The following is a 19,468-nucleotide window of genomic DNA, read 5'->3' as shown; positions in this document are numbered from 1 at the left end:
TTGCTAAAGTGAATATTTATTCCCATTTTGAGCTGATTAAAACTGCTTAAGACGGGCCTCGAACAAGTCGTCTGACTTGTCGCTGAAGTGGAAGAGTCTGTGTCTCATACTTGTAGAGGTTGACAGTCTGAATGCTGTGATGGATTCGAATTTCTCAATTATTGCCCTATCAAACCAGTGCATCTGCGTCCGGTGTGGTATGTATGACTACCTTCCACCAGGCAGGGATCGCAATAGAAACCAAGCTCATAGGTTGTTCTTAATGAACAAAATTGACACTGACAACCACAGATCATGCCACAGAGACAATGGCCAATACATGTACATGTAAGCCAGCCAATTGTTCATTTACTGTGATAACACTAACAGGCAAACACTGATACCACAAGTAAGTCTGAAAAATGGGCGTAACTGAGGCACATGCATTCGATGTGGAGGCTCTCAGTAGCTCCACGCAAGGAAGGCATGCTAATGGCTCGCCATAATTCGTACTGCTAAATTTTCTCTCTCATTCTATCATTCACCCGTCACTTTAAGTTTTTGGTTGGTTACATCTGTACGCCATGTACTTCGTAGCGAAACACACTGCACTCAATTCAATGACGACCTTGTGCCAAAGATTGGGAATTGCTGGCTTTCTTAAATTAAAAGTTGGAATCCAAGTCACCCAGTATATACCGTGCTAGTGGGTTGGCCAGAGGTACCTCACTTGAGAGAGTTAATAAACCAGCGACGAGGGATCTTCAAGGAGACAAATCACATCCTCGCATGGGAACACTGTTTTGATGCAAGCCAGTAATGTGACCATGTCTTTTAAAACGGATCCAGACAAACTTGCATTCTTTTGGAAGTACATGCACAGAAGGAAGGCCTGTTTTGAATACTTGTTCATCAGTAACTACTGTTGGCCACCAAACCCAAACTGAGACCATAGATATGAATAGGTGATGCTGCCAAAGTATTCTTGATGGTTCCTCCATGTCCAACAAAAATCAGTGTATAGAGGTGCTCAGCTCCACACATTGCGCACCACTCATTTCATAAAGTGAATAAAAAACACACTATTTATATTGCCAAATGTTTATTTGCAAGTTCCAACAACATATGTTCCATCAAAATGCAAAGCCCATCTCATAATAAATTTAGGATAGGAAAAACATTGTGTGTACATGTACATAGTAAAATTTGCTTTCTAGACAATCAATCAATCATGTTAATGCACCAAACAATCAATCATTCAATCAATCATGTACCAGTCATTCAAATCTTTTTGAATAAGATATATGATGTATCCTTGCTATGAGTACCAACCACAAAAGTTCTTATCGAAAACAAGTCATTAATAAGCGAGATATCACACTTTTTAGATATCCACATTCGGGTGGCCAAGTTGAGAATCAAATCGGACCGAAATTCAGCACCAGAGGTTATCTGATATAGGGGGTTATATGCACCAAGTTTCAAGTTCATAGCTGTGATGTCTCGAGTGTTTTGTTGATCCAAGTCATTGATGAAAAAAGAGAATTGCATCCAAGAGCTTCGAGGTTTCCAACTCCCTCCAAGAATACGACATGCTGATCATATCCATTTTGTGGAAATATCTACATGCTGAACATGGATACGTAAACTGCTTGCCAGAGGATCCAAAGGACATTATAAAAATGTTATTTTCTGTGCTGTTCTTGAATTCATCTACATACCTCTGTTTCTCAATTGCATCACAAAATCTCTTTCTTAGGTGCAAAGTATAACAAATCACCTGCTTCCCTACTCCTTGACCCCTAAAAATCCTGGTATCAGTTTTGTCCATGAGTGCCCCCCATCTAGACTCAACTTTCACCATAAATATGCACTCCTCTCCAATCTCTCCAAACACCGGGCAAACCTCCTTCGTAACGTTGGCGCTGATGTAGCTCTCTTGAGCTATATCCAACCAGTTCCTTACAGTTATCTCTGTCTCTGAAAAGATTGAAGGGGAAACTCTATAGAACATTCATTTCAATGACACTGTAAACAAGCTGTCTGCACATCATTCACATGGTCCTAAAATGATTTTTGCTACCCATAATTAGATCCCTTTGAAATTTGAAACACTGGAAATACAGTAAACCCTGCATATATCGGATTCACTGTGACCAGGACTTTTTGTCCAATGATATCCGTTTAATACACGATGAATTAATGAGGCAGAAACGATACAGTTAGTAAAACGGGACTTGGTAGATCAATTCCTTATAGGCAAACAGTCGGTTTATGGGAATCCGTTATAAGCCAGGTTTACTATTGTAAAGTACAAAAGGGCCAAACGCCACAAAAATATTTATAACGAGAAGACTTGGCCTTCTATTCCCAGATCATTCCATTTAGATTTTATTCCATTTCATAGTGTCACTTCTTCTCTTGCTCCTGGAAATTTTGGGATATGCACTAGGATGCGCACAATGCAGTAAGGCTCATTAATACACAGAAACATAATACATACCATTAGAGGAGTCTTTCTCAGTGTCTGAAAGGATGCTCTTGATTGGCTTCATGGATGACACTTGCTGATCCACTGGCATCGGGTAAATTCCGCTTAATCCTGGTTCAACTAAAAAAAAAGGCCAGCATTACCCACACATGTACATGTACACAGGTAACACTGTGCTTATTCTCTCACAAGTCCTCTTTCAACTCTTGGAAGATCAGCATGGCATTGTCTTCATCATCGTCTAATTTCCATAAACAAACCTACTCGTCCATATGTAGAATGATTATCGGTATTTGTAAATTGTACAATAGTCCCTTCTATTTTTGCTGTAGGTAGTAGTCTAAGATTGATGTTTGTGTATGAATGACAATGGCCTTAGCCAAATCTAAATTGTAAGGGTGTTTATACTACTCAATCTTGATGTTCCTATGCTGCATTTAATCTCAGTGACACAGATGTCGACATCATCAGTATCAGTATGTGTTCATCGAACTCATCAACAGTTCTGCGAGTTATCCAGGGAGCAGTGAATGCACTCTACATTCAATTAAGAACACTTACTTTCCCACTGATCCAATTGCTTTGTATTCCTCTTTTGGTGCTCATAGCCGTAGGTGGATTGTTTGATCCTGAAGTGAAAGAGAGCAGACCTAATTATCTGCTGCTACGGTCACGACGGTTGCTCACAGGAAAGTTATCATGATGATTTCAGAATACAAATATCGCCTACATGAATCTAATGTTATGCCCGATGCCTCTGAACAATAAGGCCTACTGGCCTAGTGCAATAAATCATCGTTCTCCAAGTTCAACATGATCAACTAAAGTCATCAATCAAGGAGAGACAGGCCTGATTCTGCAATCTTAAGCCATTTTTTGAAAGTCTGTTCATTTATCAATATCATACCATAACTTTTAATCAAGCTTATGGAAAGAAAATACCTACTGTAAAGTCATGAAAATCTTGTAGGCAGCATACTCTATCCTCGACATTGAATGCACCTCTTTCAAATGTCGTGTCAGTGTTCTCATAAGGCCATTACTCCGGCAGCCTCGCACCTCACATGTCTCCACATTCTTACACTTCATACTTGTGGAGAGCATTTCAGTTGCAGCACCTTGGCTGCATTCAGGTAGCTGGTCATGTTGCCTCCTTGACACACTGCTGTGGCATCGTGCTAGATGGCCATCCAGGTCCATGAGAACCCTTCCATACATCCGACAGCCAGACACTCTACAAGCTGCCTTAGACTGAGACCATTCATAGAGCTGCAATGATAAAAAGTATTTGTTTCTAATCTAATCTTAAACATCGCCTGTCAGTATACTGCGAGAAAGCTCAGAGGGCCCTACCCGGGGCCCTATCAACAGTAATACATATGTACATTTCACAGAAGCAGTGATTTGTGTTACCACTTAAAACTTCCATTCGTTTCGTTTTTATTGATCTTCAGCTCAAAACCAAACAGGATTTTTGAAGTTCAGTATTCTCGGTGCAGAAATAGAAAAAATTCATCAGCGAAGTCAAGTTGTCATTTTGGGGGTCACCTGGATAGGCCGTATTTTCTTTCTGGATATTTCTCATTCATTCTTAGCACACTTAGTAGATGGACACAAAAGAACAATAACCTGAACATTTCATCCAGATTGGTCAAGAAATAGCCTAAACCGTCCAGTACAGAGGGGTTCGTAAGAAAGCAGGAACGGACCGAAACGGACCAAAACGGGCCGGAACGGAGTTGAAATTTGCCACCAAAGAAATTGATCATTAGGCAGAGCGAAAAATGTCCAAATCCAATGTAGGCCTACTCTATGCATACGAGAAAAAAAATATTTCGCTACCATGGTTACTAAAATGAAAAATTCTTGTTTGGTTTTGAGGTGAAGATTGATAAAAACCAAACTTCAAAGCAATACAACCAGTAGTTTGTCCTCCAGAGCCCCAAACGATGCGGACATAAAATAAACGTGATGATCGACAACACACACGTCATGACGTGTTCGTGTTGATTTGATGTCATGATGCTGTGCATGAAATGATGGCAAAAGAACAAATTAATACAAACCTTCATCACACTCACAGGAGCACGTCGACGCACACGTCCACTTGAGCTCACTGTTCTCATCTTAGACATCCTCCGTTATTCTCCCTACCGATTTCGACACAAATCAATGAAAATAGACCTAGGAGATGCAAAAAACGAAAATCAAGATAAAATGTCGCCGTTGTCGCATGTGGAATTGGTGTTGTGGTCGTTGTGATTGATCGGTACATGTACGGTTGGTCCGGCTGTCTTACTGAAGTCGAAGACTATTACTGTGACTTGGGCACAATTGCAAATCTTGTTCCAATCTGAGGGATTTATGAATTTAATGCATATCTTGAGTGAAACAGACTTTCTAATGACAAAAACAGTAAATATCCAGCTTAAATTGTTCAGTTGCCGATGGGCGTTCCGAAAGAAGATAACGATGGATTTAAACTCTGAACACTTGAAGTATATTTCTAGAACATGACAGCCAATTTGTACAGTACCCTAATCTATCACGAGGTGGCAGCACCTCAAACTCTATGACCCATTTATTCAGATTACACTACATCCCCCTTTCAGTCCTTTGAAAGTCCAATTTCCAATAACCCAGGATGCATCACAACCTCAAGTCTGGTCTAGGCAAACTATGTGTACAAACATACAAACACGTAGAAAATTAGCTTAACTAAGTCAAAACTAAAATGCTGTGGAAATATATCTCAAATCCTACTCGGCTACTACTGACTCCTGTCTATACTTAAGACAAACGAAAGTCCAAAATACGTTGGAGAGTAAACACTACTTATGTGAAAGATATTGAAACTCTAAACATAAACATTTTAACTCGATAACTTCCAACTAATCCGAATATGAAATCACATCCTCAAGTATAGAGAGAATACCACAAAAGCACTATTTGAAAATCATTACTTAGATTTCTCTATGAAATGTCACTGAAATTTCAGATTAACCCTCGGTCACTCTCACACCCTAAAGATCTAGTTTAATGACAGATTTTGAAACCCTGCCTGACCTGGTTACATATTGATCAGAACAACTAGCAGAACGTCCTGGAGAATTATTCACAGTCGTGCTAGAGACACTTTGATCTGATTGAACATTATTCTGGCCATTCTCAGAAGATTGTCCAGCGTTTGGCCACACAATACTCTGTCTCTCTGGGGGAGGCAAAATGTTCTCCTGCACTGATTCATCAGCTGGATTGTCCTGGAGATTCAGTCTCCAGAGTATACGACCGCGGTGTTTCAGCATTTCCCGTGATTATGGCGGGAATGTTTTTATCGCACACCCAAACTTTCTCTCCTTCGCAAAGATCTGACAACACCTGTACACCATCACGCCTGTCTGCGTTTTTTGCCATTTTCATGCGATAATCCTGTTCTGTTTGTACAAGATTGTTTAGATCTGGCCATGCTGGGGCCAGCATATTTGGATGTTGCGGTAAGTTCGTACGAAGACGTCTCCCAAACAAAAGTTCGGCGGGACTGTACCCATGGTACAGTGGTGTAGCTCTGTAAGTCAGCAAAGCTAAATATGGATCCTTGCCTTTCTTCACTAGTCCTTTAACAGTTTTTACAGCACGTTCAACTTCTGCGTTCCCTTGCGGGTAAAGCGGGGAACTTGTAACATGTTGAAATGTGTACACATCGGCAAAGTCTGCGAAGTCCTGCGCTGAATACTGAGGGCCATTGTCAGAACGTACCCGTTCTGGCACACCATGTCTAGCAAAGATCGATTTAAGATGATTGATAGTAGCCCCCGACGAGAGCTCGGTCAGCTTAGCAATTTCGATATAGCGAGAAAAATAGTCCACCACTACTAGATAATGGCGCTTTTTAAACTCGAAAAAGTCAGTGCCAACAACCTGCCATGGTCTCTTAGGGAATTCGGTGGTAATATTTGGTTCATGCCTAACTACCCGCTCTCGAGCACAAATGTTACAGTTCTGGACTAGTGACTCTATTTGTGAACTGAGTCCCGGCCACCAAATTGATTCTTGGGCTCGCCTTCTGCACTTAGTGATACCTTGGTGGCCCTCATGGATTTTGTCCAACAGTTCTAAGCGCATACATGTAGGAATGACTATTCTGGTTCCCTTCATCAATAGTCCATCCATAACAGTCAGTTCACCGGCAACCTGGTAATATGGCAGTATTGCCCCTTTAACAAATGGTCTGTCCGGCCATCCATCTTGACAATACTTGACAACCTGACGGCAAACTTCGTCTTCTTCCTGTTTTTGACGGATTTCCTCGAGCCTTTTCTCCGTCGCAGGTAAGTGTTCAACAACCATGTCAACATACGCTTTTACATCCTGCGCAAATCCTTCCTCGACAGTAGACAATGGCGAAGATATAGGTGCCCTGGACAACGTATCTGCAGTATAAAGTTCTTTCCCCGGAACATGTACGATGTCATATGAGAAACGCATCATACGCAGTTTAAAACGTTGAACTCTCGCAGGCAGTTCATCGACACTCTTCGAACCTAGTAGCGCAACAAGCGGTTTATGGTCCGTTTCTAGGGTAAAGCGCTTACCCAGAAGATACACTTGGAATCGGTCGCAGGCCCAGGCTGACGCCAATGCTTCCTTTTCCACCTGCGCATACCTTTTCTCAGTGTCCGATAATGATCGCGACGCATATGCAATAGGCTTCCACATATCGTCCTCCTGCTTCTGTTTTATCACGGCACCAAACCCGAAAGAGGATGAATCGGCAGAAACAACAGTGTCCCGGCTTGGGTCGTACATTCCGAGTACCGTTGTAGAAGACAAACATGCTTTCAAATCCTGGAAAGCATGGTCCTGAGATGACCCCCAACACCATTGATTCCTTCTTGCTGAGAAGAGACCTAAGAGGCTCGGTTTTGTCCGCTAAATTAGGAATAAACTTTCCCAACTGATTTACCATGCCAAGGAAACGCCTAATGTCTGACACATTTTGCGGTTTTGCCATTTTCTGGATAGCGTTTATCTTGTCACTATCTGGAAATATTCCCTCGGCTGTGATCAAGTACCCAAGATACTTAACCCTGTCTACTGAAAACTCACACTTGGCCTCATTAAGTGTGACACCAGCATCTTTAAGTCTCTGAAGAACAGCTTTGAGTCTCTCATCATGTTCTGCCTGATCAGCCCCAAACACTAGAATATCGTCCATGTGGCACACTACCCCTTCCAGACCATCTAACATCTCCTGCATCCTGCGCTGGAAGATTTCAGGAGCTGATGAAATCCCGAAAGGAAGGCGGTTGAAAACAAATCTCCCGAATGGCGTTATGAAACAGCAAAGACGGGACGACTCCTTGCTAAGAGGAATTTGCCAAAAGCCAGAATTTGCATCTAGCTTAGAGAAAACTTTGGCTCCACTGAGCCGCGCTAGTGTAGAGTCAACTGATGGCAGAGTGTAATTCTCACGTTTTACACTCTCATTTAACTTGGTTAGGTCCACACAGATCCTGACAGTTCCATTGGATTTTGGAACAACGACTATTCCCGCGCACCAATTGGTAGGCTCAGTTATTCTTGAGATCACCCCTAATTTTTCCATACGTAACAGTTCGGCTTTCACTTTATTATAGAGCGGTATGGGAACCCTACGTGGTGATGAAATTGCGTACGGATTCGCACTGTCTTCCAACTTGATCTCGTACTCACCAGTCATTTTCCCAAGATTTGCGAAAAGTTCTGGGAACTGTTTTTTCCATTTGGTGAGTTGACTTTTACAAACGGCGCGGACTACTGACACAAGATTTAGCTTACGAATCGCTTTATCTCCTAGCAACGGTTTTGCTAGGCCGCGCACAACATACACCTCTGCCAATGTAGCGTGCTGCCCTTTAGCAAGCTTAGCATGAAACATTCCAAGAACATCAAGCTTGTTACTGCCAGCTCCAACTAAGACTTTATTGGACTTGTGAAGTTTTCCGAAACTCTCACGATAATCGCGTAGCGGCAGGCATGTTACTTCAGCGCCTGTATCGATTTTCCAATCAAGCTCATGACCAGAAATTTTTACACGACTCGACCATAAGTTAAAATCGTCGTCCTCAGATTCCACGTTTACCGATCCTAGAAATGCGGTTTGCTGATCTTCCGAAATCTGGATTTCGTTGACCCGTTTGCGCGTTCTACAACACTTCTTGTAGTGACCTACTTTCGCACAAAAATGACATTCCGCGTCCTTAGCTGGGCACGGCCTTTTATCATGGTTGAGACCGCAGTTCTGACACGATTTACCCTTTCCTTTAGGCTTGGCCTGAGGTTTACCTTCAGCTGGCCTGCTTGGTTTGTCCTGCTGTTTTGCTTTATGACTGCCTGACTTTTTTCCTTTTTGGAACCCAACTTTGGCCACAACAGCCGGAGAAGTTGCTGCACGAAGAACACCTTGTTGCTTCTTGATTGATTCACTCTGGCGAGTTTTATCCATGGCCGTCTTTAACGAGAGGTCAGCGTCAAGTTGCAACCGTTCTGAAAGTTTACTGTCCCGTAACCCAACGACAATTCGATCGCGAATTAATTCATCGTGCAAAGTTCCAAAGTCACATTTCTCCGCGAGTGTATGCAAGTCAGTTATGAAAGTATCGACACTTTCACCTTCTCGCTGGAAACGTTGGTTAAATTTCGCCCGTTCAAAGATCACATTTCTCTTAGGTTCAAAATAACCTTGTAATTTGGTTTTGATTACTTCGTAATCTTTCTTCTCGTCATTAGTGAGTCTCAACGAGGTCAGAATGTCCTCTGCCTCATCTCCCATGGAGTACACCAGCGTGTTGACCTGCTCCTCTCCTGACTTGGCAGCTAGGCCAGACACTTGTCGAAATCTGTCAAATCGCCGGATCCACTTATTCCACCCTTCAGGCTTACCAAAGTCAAAAGACTCAGGTGGCTGCACTTGGAATTGTGCCATTGTTGTAATAACAGTAACAGGGAAGGGCAAAATGTCACGAAAGTTCCTTAGATTATCTTCAGATTCATCATTCATGGGCGCAACTCGCTGTTCAGCACATGAAAAGTCACTGCACAGCACCTTTATATACATGATGCACACGAGATGTACATGCAGTCATCAGAAACATTTCCTCTGACTGGGGAAAGATTCACGAATCTTGGCTCAAAGCTCATCAACATCGACATCTCTCAACAAAATAACAGTCTCTCCCAGTTCATGAGAGTCTTCTTTAACTTCTGACACCATGTTCAGTTGCCGATGGGCGTTCTGAAAGAAGATAACGATGGATTTAAACTCTGAACACTTGAAGTATATTTCTAGAACATGACAGCCATTTTGTACAGTACCCTAATCTATCACGAGGTGGCAGCACCTCAAACTCTATGACCCATTTATTCAGATTACACTACATAAATCATATTTCACAATATATCTGGTCTCACAGGGGTCACAACCTAGAGACAGTAGGGCGGTCTGGTCTTTAATTGAAAATCTCGTTCTGTTCTGAGGGATTCATGAATTTAATTCATATCTTGAGTGAAGCAGACTTTTTAATGACAAAAGCAGTAAATATCCAGCATATATCATATTTCACGAGATAATCTGGTATCACAGGGGTCACAACCTAGAGACAGTAGGGTGGTCTGGTCTTTAATTGAAAATCTCGTTCTGTTCTGAGGGATTCATGAATTTAATTCATATCTTGAGTGAAGCAGACTTTTTAATGACAAAAACAGTAAATATCCAGCATATATCATATTTCACGAGATAATCTGGTATCACAAGGGTCACAACCTAGAGACTGTTGGGCGGTCTGGTCTTAAATAGCAAATTTTGTTCCAATCTGAGGGAGTCGTGAATTTAATGCATATCTTGCATGAAACAGACTTTCCAATAACAAAAACAGTAAATATCCAGCATATATCATACTTCACGAGATAATCTGGTATCACAGGGGTCACAACCTAGAGACAGTAGGGTGGTCTGGTCTTAAATAGCAAATCTTGTTCCAATCTGAGGGATTCATGAATTTAATGCATATCTTGAGTGAAACAGACTTTCTAATGACAAAAATAGTAAATATCCAGCTTACATCATATTTCACGTGATAATCTGGTACCACAGGGGTCACAACCTAGAGACAGTAGGGCGGTCTGGTCTTAAATTGCAAATCTTGTTCCAATCGGCCGAAGGGTGAATACAGTATTAATCACAGGAACTATTACCTAGTTCATACTTTTGCAAAAGATAATCTGGTATTATAGGGGCCGCATTATAGAGGTAGTATGGAGTCTCGTTGTTGACTTTCACTCCTTTTCAATTTTTTCTCAAGATAATCCTGCTCAACCATGCTTGCTTCTGTCCAACTCATTGTGTACAGATCATTTTTCTGCTACCAACTACTTAATTCTAAAGAAAGGGGATAACAAAAAACAAACACGAAAATAAGAATCTATAAACTCAAATCACTTCTTTATTTTGGAAAGATGACACTGGTTTTTTCTTAAGAATCTGTACAAGAACAATCGCTGCCAGAAAAAGCTGCATTTGACACGAATAAACCAAATACGCCAAACAATCTAACGAAAAAATATGATATTCAGTCTGCCTGATTTACAAAAACAATCCAGAGCAATATTTCATACATGTCATGTGAAATCAGTAAACACCCATTTTCTATAAATAAACTACATCCGAAGACAATTTAAGATCTATGAATACTCTGCATATGCCATTCTGGTGAAAACTGAGCCAAGCAGCAGGCTTCAAGGGACCCTACAGGCAAAGCAGCTACATAGGTAGGCAATATACACCACGTCGATGATCAGGGTCTCGCACATCTCATAGTACATGCACATCAAAACTACTTCCACTGTATTACACTCATTTACATGTAGGAAAATGATTATAGCAGCATACATGTATAACACAATCCATGACACCTGAAGACTATATGTACAGCCTTAATAGCTCCTACAGACAGCTTCCCTTTATAATAGCTTAAGAATATTACCTGGCTTACAGTAAACCGTTCTTTGAACAACTCATGAAGTGCACGTTGTAGAAATTTATTTGCCCGCCTGTTATTCTAGTCTTTATATCATTCCCAAAAAGAGCACTTTACCATCATCTTGGCACCCAATGCTATCACTGCAAATCACTAATGTCCTATTGGTGTTGTGAGCATAGTAAGAATAATTTACATGAAACATCACACATCCTAACAATACATCAGAAAATACGAACGTCTCATTTAAGCATAACATGATAAAAAGCCCAAGTGGCCAAGTGAAAAGAACACAACATCCAAACTGTTAAACATGATAGACACCCAGTGACGGGTCTCACTTTTTTACACAAGTTCATTGATGAGACAGGTCACAGAGGCGATCCGGTGAAAAAAAAAAATTCCTTGCAGAGGGTTCGAACTCGAGACATTTAGCCCTAGACCCTTACCATCTTATCCACTAGGCCATGTGTATTTTCGCATAAAAGCTTGACAGACAAGCTTTTTTTGTGCCCTTTGTATCATTTTCAGTTTCAAAGTAACCCTAAAAATTGCCGATTGACAAAGTAAATCCATAGGATTCATAAACCGAAGTTAACAAGACACCCTGCATTGATTGTAGGACTAAGGAGTCTGTTTGAGTTTTAGAGATGCAAACAATTTTCCTGCTTTGCTAGTATAAACACCACGTGTTCAGGACCTGTCTGATGAGAAGGCATTTGACTTTGTGCAATATTCGCACGAAGTTACAAGGGTAAGACATAGTAATATATATAAACTGATGCTCATACCAATGCTCCCCACCCAGCCCCAATCATTCTCGCACTGACTCGATCAACACAGCTAATTCTTTTTATGTGTTGCGTGACATTGTGACGTAAGTTTAAGGGAACCTATCAAGAAACGCTTATAAAAATGGGGAGTTTTGAATGGCCCAGTCAAAACATAAGGTGGGAATAAGCTTCCTTTGTTAGATATCAGTAGTTTCAAGGGCCCCTAGGTAGCTGCTGATGCAAGCTGTTCATTTGGCTAACATTGCATAACGTTGCATAACATTACTGGCTTCAGTCAATGAACTGCGTAAGAGGTAATCTCCAAATTATCTTGCTTATTCAATGCAGCACTGCTCCACAAACTTCTAGTTGATTGGGGAATCAAAATAATAATACCAAGCAGTCCTTGGGTTCAATACCATGGATGACTGAAATCAAAACAAGGCTTAAAGGGGCAACTCCAGACGGGCAAAACCAATTGCCAGACAAGGGAGTTCCAGTAGTGCACATAGTGTAATGCATTAGTACCACATGTACAGGTGACCCCCCATTGGGCAGTACCCATTCACCTGTTCCCTGGGACGGGCGCTACCTGTTTAAGGCATTTTCCATCAGAAACAACGATATCCGGTGACCAAGGCCTTTTAGAATTACAAACCAAATACGTGGAGAAGCCCTTCAAGTAAAAAACCCTTTCCATCATTACCACTGACCAGAAGCACGATGACCAGTATTTGACTGCTCTATTCATTATTTCCATCATCATCATCATCATCATCATCAACAAAATCATCATCATCGTCATCGTCATCATCATTACTCTCACACTCATAGGCCCTTTCTTCTTCTTCATCCTCCTGATAAAGAATGTCAAACGTTTCCACATATTCTTCGTCACGCATGACCGTATGGAATACATTGGCACTCTGCTCGAGCAGATCTATATAGAACTCCAGTGTTCCACGTATCTCCACCATAGCACCGCGGATTACTCTATCGTTTGCACTGGTTAAATGGTACGCCTCATCCCTATCTAGATAATCTGCAAAGAAAAACAATAGAAAGATCATTTGAAAGGGAGACCAAAATTGGATCAACACACCAAAATCCAATGGACAAGAAATGGAAAATCTGATTTACAAGAAAATGTTGACTAGACTTGCAGAGATTGAAGTGCACATGAACCTATGAGCTCAGTGATGAATTGTCAAAGTTTACATTCAGACCAAAGACTTCCAGATGAGCACATTTTCGGAGTCTATGTTATTATACTCTTCTCCCAACATCCCACCGAAAAACCCAGTTAGGGTTAGAGTAATGAAAAACAGAAGAAGTGATCTAAAGGAAAATGGTTGGAGAGATGCAGCATAAAAGCTGTATCAGTAAGGACACGAAAAACATAACCAATTTGCTTTACAGGTGATAAGATCACTCAGTATCAAATTTCGCCACTCTTCATTGGCCTCATTTTGTTTTGTTCCCATTTGATCATGCGTCCATTACAAGTCAGGAGTCCGAACCAAAGGCCAACTCACTTGCAAACTCTTCAGGACTTCTATCTGCCACCTTCAGCATCTCTTTAAGGCTGATCACTCGCCCTGTCAGGTAAGACGTAGCTGCCTTCATTTCACGAACAAGGAGAAGCTTCTCTTTCTGATATCGATGAATATGTTCATGAATGTCCACCAGTTTCTTCTTCAAAGAGTAGGACATGACAGCGTAACCTGGAATAGATAAGTCAAATGTAATATTGGCATTTAAGATCCAATCAAACACTTCATTCCAATTACAGATGTGAGCATCAAAACCACTTCATTTCCCTGACAAGCAACTGGTATTGTGTGAGCACATCGCAATTGCCTTTTCACTTCATGCTTCAGAGGAGTAGTGGTGCTGGGTGCTACCTCCGGTCTTCCTAAATTCACATAATGCAGGGTTTTTTCATGATCCACGAAGGTCTGTTTTTGGCTTTAGTTGAAGAAAATAAATCTATTATTAACTGACCTGAACATTGCTCCCAAGGGAAAATGTAATCTTCCTTAGTGACATCTTCAATCACAATCTCCTCACCAGACTTCGAAGTGTACAACTCAATGACTGCTGCAAGTTTTTTCTTTTCTTTTTCCATCTTTTGTCGGAGATGGCCACGTTTTTTCGACGAGTCTAAAATGAACAACGATGGAGAAATACTCAATACCCACATGAATGAAACTGAAGAAATGAATCTCCATACAATATGTAGCATTTTAACTAATTTAGTAGGGTTTATTGAGGCTATGAAATGAAGAAATTGTGTATTAATGGACTTCTCAAAACGAAGACAATTCATCTTGACCACCAATGTTTATTGCATCTAAAGATCTAAAACCTTGGCATATTGGAAATGCCAGGGAATAGTTCATGGGTAATACCCCGGCTACAATGCATATCTAAAGGAGTATTAGCCATGAGGTTCAGGATGAGACAACTGAGACATCCAGTACAACATATCACCAACTGGCACCACATGTGAAAAAGATGACTTCATAATGCCCTACTGATAGGCCAATTCTTCACACGGATGAGTGATCTTACGAGCCTGGCATGCATTGCTATAAATGCGAATATATTGTACATGTAGCTCAATTGCATACTTTTACCAATGCCCTGCCCATATGAAAAAAATGTCTCACTCTTACCTGCACATTTGCTAATGTCGTATTTCTGCTGTTTGATGTTGCTAGAATAGACTTCTATTTCTATCCGTATTGAATCCAGAGCAGACGAATCACTGAAATTAGACAAGCAGATACGAGACTCAAGATTTGAAGGGGGACTACAGGCAGAAGTAACATATCAATGGACATCATCAGGTGACTAGTGTATTTGGGTCATGATATGTTAAACATCAAATATCTTGCATGTACAAGCATGAATAGTTTTGATGAACTGTGAGATGTTATTGTTGGGGACCCATACTGTCCACTGTCTAGAGTCCCTTTAAGAAAATCCCTGTTCATTTTCATTAAAATGCGAGATGGTGCTCCAATTAGTGATCATTTATCCTAAATCTTTTTTAATACCTAATATGGAAAATCCCTTACCAAGCAGTGTTCAAATTCCTTCGCCTATCTGATCTGCCACTTTTTACAGCTGAAAAATACAAATTCAAAAATCCATTAGAAATTATGCCAGTAAGGGAAGTGAATAAATGACCAGGGGCCATGCCACTCACTTGCTCACACTTTAGTAGACAATGGGACTAGTTTGTACCAATTTTACCTCCGTTTGATTTGTAATTGAATAATACATGATACTTGTACATGTATTTTATGTCCATTCTTGAGAATTGACCACTGCCGAGTAATCACCTGTAATTCATTTCAGCATTACCGACCAACTGACCTAGATCTGACTGGACCCTGGCCTTTAATCGTAAAACCAGAAGCCGGTTGGTGCTCATCCAATTTACAAAGGGTTTAAAAGGCATAAATCTTACCTTTGGCAAATTCCTGGACCTCAGATTTCCAGTCAACATATCTTGGTTCGCACCTAGCCATGTCATTATTTTTGAATAATGATTGCAATGTCAATTTTAGATCAATATGTAAACAACAAGATGGTACTGAAAATGAGCTGAGTTTTCAGCCTTCCAACAATTTTTTTTGAATGAGCTCTGATTTCTCTTCAAAGAGAAGGTACATAGATAGGGCCTAGGTCCAGGCAGCTGGCCACAACCACAACCACTAAGAATATAGTTGGGTAAGAAGGAAACAACACGCACATGTACGGTGGCTGCAGGGTGGTGGGGTGGGCCTATACTTTTTGGTTCAATGTTCAGTGAGCTTAGTTTTTTTTGTGACTAGGCCAAGCTGGCTGAGACTTCCTGATATTGACTACAGTGTATGTGAGGCTTTCTCTCGTGCCGCGATGGCCGTGTTGTGTGCCATTTTCTTTGAAACAACCACGCACCAAAGCCACTGAACGACAGCGGCATAACCCTATAACATATTAAAAGTAACCAATCTATCAAAAATTGACTGCCGGTGGGAACTTGGCCTACATGTAGGCAGTCCCTAGGTAGACTACCTGGATCGGCAATGCTAGAAATGTACGCAATGTATAACATGACCACTCATTTATGAAGACATGTATATAGACATACTAGGCCAACCATGACTACCGAGTAATGTGGCCCATGCCCAAACCAGCCTACGCCCTGCCTTGAATATGGTGTTGAAGGGTGTACGTAGGACTCGGCCTATAGTGTTAGCCTACACCATAGTGAACTGAAGTATAGTTGTTTGATAGAATGTATATAGCAAGTGAAGAAACTCCCGAGGTAATGATCGAGGACTCGAAATATAAAATGCATCCCTCCCACAGTACGGTAAGCAAATGAATTGTTGTCGATCCATATGGTTGATCTATCATGGTATATGCCGACACAAGTGCAGAGATTCCTGTCCGGCATTCCATTTTTGAAGCCATTTTCTAATCGGGTCCTCGATGTTTACCTTACCTCCATGTTGGAAGTTTCCTCACCTTCTTCACTGTGCCTACACCACCATGATGTAGAACATCCAACATGTACAAGAAGTACGGTAACCGGAAAAACGCCGACCGACCGACCGACCGACCGACCGACCGACCGACCTACCTACCGACCTACCGTCGTATCCCTTTCGCTTTTCTATAGCATGTATCTGTGGGTAACCGGAAAAACGCTGACCGACCGACCGACCTACCGACCTACCGACCCAAGGAGTTTCGTAGTTGAGTCTCAGGTCTCATAAGTCAATGTGATATATCCAATCCACGATAGCAGGTCATGTGAAATGAAATAAGGTGCAATATTGCGTGTTGCAGTTCATGCATTGCATCGGTCGAGACACTCGAGTAGAAAAACTTATACAGTGCATAGATTAGGCCCAAATCATGTTTTTATATCCACCGACCATGTAGACAAAGCATATCTTTAGAGTAACGTTATCAGTTCCTTACCGCGTGGGCTCGTTTTCCCGGTATAATTGACTGAAGATGCTGCTGTCAGACATGTCGGAATCCATCACGTCCATTGCGCTGGGCACTACACAGATACATGTGCTATAGAAAAGCGAAAGGGATATGACGGTAGGTCGGTCGGTCGGTCGGTCGGTCGGTCGGTCGGCGTTTTTCCGGTTACCAAGAAGTACTGCAATATGTACAAGTACTAAGTAGGCAGTAGGTACATGGCCATGGGGTAGGCATAGGCCTAAATCCTGTAATCTGATACTTACAATCGTAGCATGACATGCTTGAAGTCCACACAACCACAGAAAGAGCCAAAACAAAGCAGCAGTTGGCTGGAAATTCATTAATTGTCGGCCTTTTTCACTGATCGACCATTTTGATCATGGCTTGGATCATGTGACGATTTTCAGCGGGTTTTTTTTTCTTCTTTCATCCGGCATAAACTTTTGATTAATTCCGAGAAAGCCGATGCAGATTACGCCTTGCGTAGTTGTGACGGCTGTGTGCGTTTACTGCCACTGCATGGAATGGCCACCATTGCTAACAGAATGTGTGAAAATCGCTCAGCCACAAAATTTAGGACTTTTGGCTGATGTATTCCGAAAATAGAAAAAAACAATTTCTGTTATTTTGCACGTAGTCTTTTTCTGAACAATCCTTTCTATAATATGTAAAGAGCAATCTCTAGTGAACTCACACAACTGTCCTTCTGACATATATAGCCAGTACATTGGGGGATGAGTCCCCCAAACCCCCTCCCCCGTTCTCTGAAAGTGACAGGTTTTAGTCAGTACATTGGGGGGAAGCCCCCCCCCCATTGGACTCTAAAAATAGAATTCCTTGGAGACGCTGAACAATAAGGCCCCATAAAGAAATAGTCCCCGCCCCGGTAGCTGTCTCATATCTGCTGGAAGAAGCAGCTCTTTGTGGTAAATAATAATTGAATGCATGTCATGACACCCAGGAGCTTTTTCTCATTTCTGAAACAGTTGCATGGTTGGAATGAATTTCCAAATCAGTCCGTCAAATCTCTATGCAATGAAAATTGAAATGTCACAACTGTCTCCACCGACGTTGTCCTGTATGTCCTAGCAGACGATTTTTAAATAAATGATGTGATTGATATACTTGTAGATTGGAATGAATTATTTCTTCAATGATATGAAAGTTGAAAACCCTCTGACATGTCTGAGTACAAAAATGCAGAGGCAAGACACATAATGCCTGTCATGACACCTAGAAGCTTTTTCTCATTTCTGAAACAGTTGCATGGTTGGAATGAATTTCCAAATCAGTCCGTCAAATCTCTATCCAAATGGAACTTTAAGACCACTCTATATTTGTGCAGTAGTGTTAAAACTGACTTTTTGAAGTAAAGTACGTAAATCGAGAAGAAGAGGACGTTTACTTCGTCTGCAATGAAATGTCACAACTGTCTCCGCCGACGTTGTTGTCCTGTATGTTCTAGCAGACGATTTTTAGATACACTTCAAGACAGTGGCGCCGGTGTGAATAAATCTACTTGCGTGATTGGTCAATGGCTCATGACGTCATGAAATAATTGCGTCAACAACGGGAATCATGGTAACTGTGGTTGCGGTGCGTCGTGAAAGCAGGATCGGCAAGCGCGGCCCGTATGGAATGCAACAAACTGTACCGGAATTAACCGGAACTGTCATGGGTCTGCACAAATTTTTTCAGATTCGATGGACATGATGGATATATGAATTTTGTTTACACTTTATACATACACGTAACCATTACACTCACTACGTTGTGTGAGTTACTAAGTGATATGAGTTGTCTTTAAACGCGCACTATTTTAGTCCGCGCATTCAGGCATTGGAAATTGACGTTGGCCTAAGTTAGCTCATAATCCGATTCGGACGATACTACAATCAAGATGTACAGACCAGGGGAGCTGGCAGTACGTACCCATAAGTCTTTGCGGTAGTCTCGCGCGAACCGGATATAACCTATAAAGCTTTTCTCCTTCAGAGAAATACTGCGTTGCGCTCAAGTGCCTTATAAAAGGCTGTGAATAAAATTAACGTTCGACCAATGAGAAAGCCACATTACCCTGCATACGAGGTTGGACGCGTGATCACTTAGTGACAAGTAAAAATAGAATCAGACCACATGTTTCTATATGTCAGAATGCTGCCGTTTGCGCTGTAGTACACGTGTGTTGTCCAAATTTTCGATTTCAAGCAAGTTTA

At 41.4% G+C, this 19,468-nt stretch overlaps 2 protein-coding genes and 1 long non-coding RNA gene across 4 annotated transcripts in view; 1 reads left to right on the top strand and 2 right to left on the bottom strand.

Moving 5' to 3' along the window:
• The window catches only part of LOC135496996 (uncharacterized), a 117,504-nt gene that overhangs the window by 6,835 nt on the left and 91,201 nt on the right, over positions 1-19,468 (top strand). The window lies entirely within an intron of this gene.
• Positions 1,688-3,489, bottom strand: LOC135497411 (uncharacterized). The gene is made up of 4 exons (XR_010448820.1): positions 3,417-3,489; positions 3,032-3,099; positions 2,483-2,581; positions 1,688-1,959 (listed from the first exon to the last, which is right to left on the bottom strand). It is a non-coding gene; the product is annotated as an uncharacterized LOC135497411 (long non-coding RNA).
• On the bottom strand, positions 10,931-17,646 carry LOC135497271 (glutamic acid-rich protein-like). The gene is made up of 6 exons (XM_064787037.1): positions 17,516-17,646; positions 15,341-15,389; positions 14,936-15,027; positions 14,262-14,420; positions 13,793-13,981; positions 10,931-13,299 (listed from the first exon to the last, which is right to left on the bottom strand). The coding sequence occupies exons 1-6, from the start codon at positions 17,529-17,531 to the stop codon at positions 13,001-13,003; spliced, it is 804 nt and encodes a 267-aa protein (XP_064643107.1). The 5' UTR covers positions 17,532-17,646; the 3' UTR covers positions 10,931-13,000.

Source organism: Lineus longissimus, chromosome 12 (assembly GCF_910592395.1).
Source record: "Lineus longissimus chromosome 12, tnLinLong1.2, whole genome shotgun sequence".
In the NCBI taxonomy this organism is placed as follows: domain Eukaryota; kingdom Metazoa; phylum Nemertea; class Pilidiophora; order Heteronemertea; family Lineidae; genus Lineus; species Lineus longissimus.
Note: the sequence above shows the minus strand (reverse complement) of the source record. Positions and strands in the feature narration are given on the sequence as shown.

Coding starts and splice junctions, on each gene's coding strand:
- LOC135497271 (XM_064787037.1), bottom strand. Junction 15,028..15,340: donor AGGAATTTGAACACTGCTTG/GTAAGGGATTTT, acceptor GTCTAATTTCAG/TGATTCGTCTGCTCTGGATT. Junction 14,421..14,935: donor CGACATTAGCAAATGTGCAG/GTAAGAGTGAGA, acceptor TGTTCATTTTAG/ACTCGTCGAAAAAACGTGGC.